General features: G+C 38.5%; 1 protein-coding gene across 2 annotated transcripts in view; it reads left to right on the forward strand.

The window, feature by feature from the left end:
- KLHL14 (kelch like family member 14) overlaps nt 1-7381 on the forward strand; it is a 139449-nt gene extending 132068 nt beyond the window's left edge. For both annotated transcript variants that reach the window (XM_020992575.2, XM_078153443.1), the window contains exons 8-9: nt 2424-2581; nt 5100-7381. In XM_020992575.2, the coding sequence (XP_020848234.1) occupies nt 2424-2581; nt 5100-5240 (299 nt within the window). In that variant the 3' untranslated portion in view covers nt 5241-7381. The remainder of the gene's footprint in view (nt 1-2423; nt 2582-5099) is intronic.
- The last annotated feature ends 2270 nt before the right edge of the window (nt 7382-9651 follow it).

The raw sequence follows: 9651 nt of genomic DNA on the forward strand, positions 1-9651 counted from the left end.
AGCTGTCACCAGTGTCTTCAGGCCTCCTCCATCATTTAGAGTCCCATGTTATGGTACTCAGGTATGGACATAATAAACAATATTGCCTTTGAAATTCAACTTTGGCCATCTGAACAAAGTGTTTGGAAAATGTTGAACTTTAGTCTGGATATAGACGCTAACACTGAGGAATAGAGGGAAAGGGAAGGTAGTGAGAATGAATTTATTTTTACCTCTGATTCTCTTCTGTAACTAAGAGCAAATGCTCATTTGTGGCGCTAAAATTCTTATTCTAGTGTCTCTGGTACGTTGATCTTATCCAACTTCATTGTGTAGATGCTAAAATTTATTAGAAAGGCTTTTGACAGATTCTGATAATGTTATGATGACCTTTCTATGGCCTTTCCGAAATGCCTTCCTAATCTATGAATTAATTTCAGCCAATCAATAAACATTTATTAAGTGCCTACTGTATGCCAGGCACTGTGCTAAGCATTCTTCATGTCCGTACAATTCTGACAGCAGTTCATAACTCAGGGGGCCTACTCACTCCTTTCTAGACATGGTCTTCTACCATGGCCACATCCCCCATGTCAGTGGTGTAAGATCACAATCCTTCCATGCCTTAGTAGACAATTTCATGAGTTTCTATGGCTGAAAAATTCATTACTTGGGGGGGCAACTTTATGGTTATGAGCCATGGTGAACTAACTAAGCTGAATTTTGGAAAACAGATATATTGCCCAAGCCATACTCAAAGCCCAGTAGGATATTTCTGAGCTTTTATTCCATTAGCAGCATCTCCAAAAACTCAGCATCACCTCTACAACATGAGGTCTTATAAAAGTAGAATTTGAATGGAGGTCCTAATCTATCACATCACAAAACGTGAGCGTGATAACTAGAAAATTACCTCTGGTTACAGATGTGTATTTGTTTTTCTCCTAGTATCAAAACTAAGGGCTGACTCTTCTCCAGAGATCCTTTTTTTCCTTCTAGTGACTTGGGTACTTGTGATTGTTCACATAAAGAGTTTTGGGATTCACATGTACAGTTCTTCACTTTTAAGTTATATTGACCACTAGGCCTGTTCAATGGGTTTATTCCTCAGTTTTCCATTCATTCTAGCATTCTTGTCCTTCATAATCTTTCTTGACTACAAGTCACATCTGTTCCGGTTAAGTGTAAAATTGAGGCAGCATTCTTTTCAAAAAAAGATTTCTGGATTTTCATTTGCAAGCTGAAAATAGTCAAGGGATATGAAGAAATAATTTTTAAAAGAAGTGCAAGCTATCAATAACCATATGGAAAAATTATCAAACTCACCAGTGATGAGAAAAATAGAAATGAAAACAGTTCTTAGGTTTAACACCGCACACTCATCAAAAAGGTGAAAATAATAAAGATGGAAATTGCTAATTTTGGAAGGGTTGTTGGAAAACAGGAACACTCTTAGCTGTTTACTAGATAAATTAATTAGTGTAGTTCTGGGAAAGAAATTGTAATTAAACAAAAAATTCACTATAATGTATATCTTTTAATCTATCATTCCCACTTCTTGGGACATAATCCAAACAAATCAAAGAAATAAGGATTCCATTTCTACTAAAATATTCACAGAATCCCTTTCTATAGTTAGAAAAAATCAGAAATGGATCCTCATCAAACAAATTATAGGATGTGAATGTAAAAGAATGTTATCATTCCATAAGAAACAGTTGATATAAGGAAGTGAAAGAAAGAAGAACAATTGTGTGAACTGAAGCAGAGTACACAAAACCAGGACAGCAATATACGCAAGGGCCAAGAATACTTCTGTCACTCCTACTACTTAGGAGGCTGACTCTGATGGATCCCGTGAGCTAAAGGGTTCTAAGACCCATCAGGCTACGGCCAGCATTACGAATACAGAGAGCCCTCAGGAGAGGAGGGGCCGTTAGGCTGCCAACAGTGGAGCAAACTCGCCCAGATCAGGAACAGAGCTGGTCAAGGCTCTTGTGCCCATCAGTAGTAAGATGATGCCTGTGAGTGGCCTCTGCACCTTCAGCCTAAGCAAGATAGGAAGTCCCAGCCTTGCAAAGACAAAACAAATTATATCAATGCACATACAAAAACTCCAATTATGTGAACAAAACACAACAGAAAAAGCATTAAAAGGTCGGCAAATTCAGATTAATTTTAGTTACTGATATTGATTTCAAAGAACCATGATGAAGTATACTTCCCTTGATCAGTGTAAAGGTGAGGGCCCATGGGAACAGAATGTTCTATATGCCTGCATATAAGGTCATCCTTTTATTTGCTTTTGCTTAATTGTTTTGCTTTATTGCAAGGGGGGATGATATCAGAAAATGGCTATGGTATAAAAATCAGAAGAGCATTAATACATGTTTTATTTGAAAGAGAGGCTGGGCTTTAAAACTGGCTCCCATTATATCACTCAGGTTTCTCCCACCTTGATGTCATGCTTGTGGAATGCTATGATCCCAAGGGTGACCAATGGAATATTCTGCAGACTCCCATTTTGGAAGGCCGAAGCGGCCCTGGTTGTGCCGTTCTTGAGGACAGCATTTATCTCGTAGGAGGCTACAGCTGGAGTATGGTATGTGTCTGCTTCTTGCCATCATCCTCACCGCCTTCCCTTACAACCAGAAATAGTGCTTATTTTCTGCTCGTTCCCCTAGATGTTAGCATTCTAGCCTGAAGTCTCTCATGCCTTCATTTATTTATTATTTTTAGGTTGCTTTATTTAGATTTACAGGTTCATTTTGCAGAGTTGCCATTAGTTGTTTCTTTGGTTATATCAATTTCTATTTTCATGGGTTTTTTTGTCTGATGAGAATATGATCTGAGAGGGAATTTTCTTGTTGGGTGTATACACCATTTTTTAATTTCATTAGCTATGCCAAGGAAAATGCACCAAGCTTACACATGACTGGATATTTATATGTGCCCAACTCTGGAAGTATACATAATTAACTGCTTACGACAGGGTAGAAACAAACTGGACAAAACTTAGGGATGTGTTTTCATCAAATAACTCCCACTCCTCATCTCTGTCCCATCAATAAACAAGAAGGTCCTATATGGAGGAAAGGAAATTTTGTAGTCTGACTCCTAAGGCTGGTAAGGCAAATAAAACTAGCAATATTGTTTCCTAGTTTAGATGGCTCCTTTAGGCTATGTGAATAGACTTAGAGGAAGATTGGAAGATTTGTTTGTTTTTTCCTTTCCATTTTCAGCATTTCTACAGGAACTTCCCTTCCAGTTAATTTCTCCCTCTTCTCCCCCATTCCCTCCTTCCCCATCTGGCCAAAATACTTCTGTGGGGTTAAGGCTCTGAGGCAGTTATAGGATACGGGAGCAAAATCAAGTAGAAAATTGAAGCAAGTATTCAGATAATTCAAGAGCCAAAACAACTTTCAATTGAATCATTTGAATGTTTAAAGACATGTTTTTGGTCTTGACTATCTGGATAAATATTTCAATATTTGAGCAGTTCATTTAAGCAAACTTTTCTTAAACTCCAGGGGTAATGCAGAGGACTGTGATAGGTACCGAGGCCCATGGAGTCTTCCTACGCTTCACTCCCCTCTCTGTTCTATGTGACCCAACTATATTGGCTTACTGGCTGGTGCCCTCACAACCCTTCATCTCCTGCTCCCAAATGTTTTCACTGGCTTTGCCGTCAGGCCTGGAAGGCACTTCCTTCTCACCTCCAGCTTTGGAAACTTTAGATTCCTTCAGGACTCATTTCTAGTGCTACTTTCTATATGAAGCTTTTCCCCATCTGCTAGTGAATTCCTTCCCCAAACTGTCTTGCATGTGCACGAGCATGTGTATGTGGGGGCGGGGGGGGGGGAGAACAGAGCATGTATATGTATAATATGTACGTATGTGTGTATGTATGTATGTGTGTATATATATATGTATATATATGTATATATATATATATAAACACACACATATATAGTATCAATATATAGTATAGTTATATGTGGTGTGTATAATGTAGAGCACATATATGTATTGTGTACACACATGGACATGTATGTCACATCTCTGTGTCTATACATTGTATTCTATATGCATGTACACAGATTGTGCATTGTATATAGATTGGTATGAGTATACGAGCATATGTTAGGCATATATATATGCATGTATGCATATACACTTGTGTGCATGTGTGTACACATATATATGCACATGCATATGCCCCATGCACATATGTGCATTGTGAATCACAGTATTAATATATGCATATTCACTCATATACATACATATGTGTATTTATACATAGGTACCTGGGAATGCATATGTTTAATGCATGTATGCGCCCTGCATATATGAATATACCCGAAAGTGTGCCTATATAAATATATGTATGCATATATGCATGTGTGTAATCCATTGTGCACATGTATGTTACACCCTACACACATATGTGCGTTGTGTATATGCACATGTGTGTACATATATGTATGCACGTACATATATTGTCTCCATCATTAGAACAAAAGGTCCTTAATGACAGAGACTGTTTCACTTTTTCTTGACATGGGCAGCACTTAGCCCAGTGTCTGTCACAGTAAAAACTTAATAAATGCTTGACTAGTAGATTAAGAGAGATTTTTTTGAAAGTTTTGCTGACACAATGCCTGCCCTCCTTGTGCTTACAGTCTAGAAGGGGAATATAACACATAGACAGATAACTATAACAAAATAATCTATTGGTATATGAAATAGATGCAAAGTTCTCTGTGAGGCCAGAGCAGCAGAATAGATAAATCAAGTCAACACTCATTTATTGTACCTATACTGTAGGAGGTAGAGAAGTATAAATTGTTGGGTTTTTTTTTCCTTAAGGGACAATCAGATCGATTTTCCACTTCTCATTCATACAGGACTAACTTTAGTGACAGTCACCAAAATAGATTTTGATATCTTTGGGGGAAGTTTCCCTTTAAAAAAAAATGGTCTAAAAACCCCTTCCTTCCATAAAAGTGTTTTGGGATGAAAGAGGGGAATAAATTCTCTAGAATTCACAGAAATAAATAACCCTGGATTTGTGCCTCTCTCCAGCCATGCTTCAGTAAAATCTTCTTATTGTTTTCCAGGGAGCCTACAAGTCATCGACCATTTGCTATTGCCCAGAGAAAGGAACCTGGACAGAGTTAGAAGGAGATGTAGCTGAACCGCTTGCAGGCCCTGCTTGCGCCACAGTTATCCTACCAGCCTGTGTACCTTACAACAAATAACACACAGGACACATTGAATTGAACAAGTACCCCCATTCTGGGAAGCAATGACAGGTGACACAAATATTTTAGTAGGGAAAATTATGTTCTACAGACACAACTTCCAAAACCTACCTTTGGGTTTAGATTGATGCTTTAAAGGCAAACTACAAAAAAAAAATCCCCATTCTTGGACACATACCAGTCTTGTGAAGCAAGTAGCTAAAGACCATACCACACCTCCCATGTTGACAGACTGCCATCTCAGGCTGGTTTTCACTAACCTGGCCCAACTTCATGGAAAATCCTCACATTGATCTTAACTTTCCAAAGGAGAAAGGTAGATGTCTGAAGACTGCCCCAGAGAGATCTAACTAAGAGCAGTGTTGTGCGTTGTAGTCTACCTGCATGTGATCAATGTTGATGTTTTGGAGATGTTCTGTTCTCTGAATGCTTCAAAAATTCACCCAGAATCACAGAAATGGCATCTTAGTCTGATAATCCTAAAGTCTGGTGGTTACACAGGCTCTGGAGGCCAAATAATTTTAGAAAAAGTACCCAAAGCTAGCTTCTCTTCATCCACCCCCTATCTTCCCAGCATCACAAAGGAACTAGGCAAAGAGATGGAGCTGGTGAGGAAAGGTAGGAACTCTGTTAGAGACCAGTAGTTATTGCCCTTTGTTGTCATAAACTACTCAGAGTCCCTAAAGATAGGAATTGAGCATAGGCTGCTGCTGCAGTCAATTCCCTGAGAATTGTACTCTCCATTTTTCAGGACCGCATAAGTAGTGAACACACCTGTCATTTGCTTCAAAGGCCAGGGCCAGTAAATTTGGTTATCATGGATTCAGAGAGGATCTGACTCAAATTTTGACCCATGGGAAAAATCAGCCCAGATTGCTCTCTGCAACCCAGAGACCAGGAGGTAGCATACTTTCTGTAAAGTACAATCTTACTTGTTTCTCTACTGCTGAGAAACATGAAATTTTAAATGATTTTAAAGAATCACAGCAACTTCCATTTATTTTATCTTAGTCCTCAACAAGGCATTGGGCCTCTCCCCGCCCTCAGCTGGCTGGGGGACAGCACATGATTTACCACCATTATTTGCCAAACTGGGCACATCTTTATTGCTCTCGTTGGTAATGCTTACACACAGAGACAAAAAATTAAATTGTTCTCTTGACAGTCGCAGCAGCAGCAGGAATTGTCGAGGGGAGGGAGCAGGAGTGAGAGAGTTTACATTTGTCGAATCAGAAGGGGCAGAATTGGCAAGAAGAGAAATTTTATTTTCAAGCTTTTAGGAGTCTAATAAAACACCAGTAAAAAGTAAGGCAAAGATATAAAAAGATAATGAAATGGTTGGATCTTTTGGTAAATGGATCCTTTAAAAGCAGTATGAGGCCACAAGTGGGAATGCCTTGGTAAGACTCTCTTAGTGAGGAACATGGAAGGATGGAGAGAAGGTGCTCCAATCTGAAACTGTTCCTACAGTAAAGTGCAATCGTAATTGTTTTTGTATTTATTTGTATGTTCAGATCCAAAGGATCCCTTGTAAAAAGATATCCAGTGCAATCAACTTTCATTTTTTCCCTTGAAAGTACATATAGAGAGAGAGAGAGAGAGAGAGAGAGAGAGAGAGAGAGAGAGAGAAAGAGAGAGAGAGAGAGAGAGAGAGAGAGAGAGAGAGAGAGGAGAGAGAGAGAGAGAGAGTAACTAGTTACAGTGTTCCATTCAAGAACCTAAGCTGATACTCTGATGAGAAGAAGGTTGGCCTCGGGGTCTTTTATGGTGAGCTGTCACCTGCTCCCTCTGAAATGTACAATTTAGGCTTTTAAAAGGATTCTTGTCGTCCTTTGACTGGTTCTTTGTCTTATTTTTTTTTTTCAACTGAGATAAATTTTAGCATTTATGAGAACTGTATGTAAAACTTTCTGTCTTTCAGGAAGGCATGACCAAGGAAAAAGTGATATAACTGAGTAAGTCACAGAGAATGTAAATTTTGTACAGTATTAGAATGTGTAAATGACGCTTGCTTGTAAGGGGAAAACTTTAAATAAAACTTTATGTACTAATTCAACTGTCTGCCATATTGCTACTTATAAAGGATATGTATAAATATCTACATTAAACTCTTTGGAAGTTTTTTTTTATCATGTAAATGTGTATTTTTTTTAAATTGTGTGGCAGTATCTAAATATGTTCCTTGACTAGAAAATATGTCCAGTAAAGATAGGCCTCTGACTTAGGGCGCTTTACATTTCCTAGAAAAGGGACTGGGAGATGAAAATCTGAGTCAAATACATGTTTCCAAAGGAACATAATAAATGTTATATTATAGCAAAATCCAACCTCTATTAAGTAGATCAATGTAGCTTGGAAGTCATAGGAGCTGAGATGACCAAGGGTCCACTTGCCCAACTTTTAATCAGAATGATAATGGTTCTATATTTAATCAAATGTGAACGATATATCTGTACATCCTACTTTATAAAGTTTTCTGAAATGTACGCAAATCAATAAAACAGGGCAATATGGTAAATAATTGTATACAGTTTAAGACACTGATCTAAGAAGTCCCTAGAAAGGGCCTATGCAGGACAGGGGGAAGGTATATGGGATCATGAGGAAATAGAGGATTCCCTGTAGAAGGCTATGCAGGGCAAAGAGAAGCCACCTGAGGCCCTGAGCTAATATCTTGGGTATCTGAGCATCTCATGAAATAAACTGACTGTGTAACCTATTTTGCACCCTGCCTTATATATGTGCAGATTTGCACTAAGTTGAATTTCTGGTAATCAAGTACTTTCTACATTTTTCCATTTATGCATATATTTAACAAATATTTACTTGTATATATTATGTTCAAGGTACTGCAGGGGGGTCAAAAATGATTTTGAATGTGCATTATATTTCTGTCCTGAGTTTAGAGATAAAGTCAGTGAACATCAAATGTCTTCTACATTTGAGTCATATGAGGTGGACATATTCACATCCAGAACTGGGACAGGGCATTTGTGCTCCCTATGTGAGATTGAAAGGAATGCCCCCTGTATGTTATAATATGACTTGACTTATTAGAAAATAACCTATGTCTTGGAGAACAAAAATTTTTGGCATTAAAAGTTGTACATTTGTAATAAGCAATATTAAAAATAGTAAAATGTCCCTCATTGACAGACCCTCTGTCCCAGGGTACCAACATCTGTAGGGACCTCACTTCTGTATCACAGCAACCACTGCCCCTTTTCTTATCCTGGCCCCAGATGCTATCACTATTATAAGCCTCCCCTGAAGACTCTCACCAAACTCCAAGTGAAGTTTGCCAGACCTGCTCAAGGAATCACCCTACCAGCATGGCTACCTTTGGAATTAGATTGTCTTTTACACTACTGCTTTCACATCCCTGTACTTCTTGCTCAAATGAATTTGCCCCACGTGAAAAGATTCCTAGTTAGGACGTTGCTCATCGTATTCTACCAAATATTGTACCATGGGTAACTGTTTTCTCACCTATCCTTAGTTTCACCTTTCTTCATACCTGCCTTTTTTTCTCCCTTTCATCAGTACAGGCTGAGGACTTTTTTTGTTTTTTAACACTTTTCCTTCAAAATTAATAAATCTTAATTGTACAGTGCCTTGCACATAGTAGGGACTTACTAGATGTTGGAAATTAATTGAATAACTAAAAATAGCACTAAAGAGCCTTCAAGAGCCTTCCTCTGACAGGACATTGTGGTGTAGGGGCAATCCTGGGTTCTCAAAGGCCAAACCAGTAGATGTGAAGATCTGACAGATCCTACCAACTTGAAAAGGCTTCCATTATGAACACAACAGGAGACATGCTTTACACCTGAGGATGCACTAGCCTAGTTCAAAGAGTCTCATCAACCAACAGACCACCAGGTGATGTTTTGGTTTGGTTTGGTTTTACCCCCAACAAATTTTTTGAAAATCTGACTGAGACGTAGAGGTGTGACCTTCATCAGTGTTGGACGCACCCCCCCAAATGAAATGACAGGTTCTTGAGACATTAGATTAAGATGACATTACAATGAAGGAGTTTTTCAGTCCAGGATGTCCTTCAGAAGAGTTAACATAGAGACAAACATGGCAGAGAGTTCTCTTTTCCATTCTGCTCTTTCTCTTGTGTCAACACTTGTTCATGTGAAGATTTGCCTAGCATATTCAAAGAAAACTGGTTCCTATTTAGTGTACAACCTCTTTCAAATACAAATGAACTACCAGAAAATCAATTAGCATTTATTAAGCACTTACTATGTGCCAGGTTCTAGAGATAACAAAGACAAAAGTGAAATAGTCTCTACCTTAAGGAGTTTGTAACCAAGCCAGGGAACACAACCTGTACACCTACGTATATTCATCTTTTTTAAAGCACAGTTCTGACCACAGCCATCAAAACTTCCTGGAC

Source organism: Phascolarctos cinereus, unplaced genomic scaffold (genome assembly GCF_003287225.1).
Source record: "Phascolarctos cinereus isolate Bilbo 61053 unplaced genomic scaffold, phaCin_HiC Scaffold_4;HRSCAF=312, whole genome shotgun sequence".
NCBI classification, from domain to species: domain Eukaryota; kingdom Metazoa; phylum Chordata; class Mammalia; order Diprotodontia; family Phascolarctidae; genus Phascolarctos; species Phascolarctos cinereus.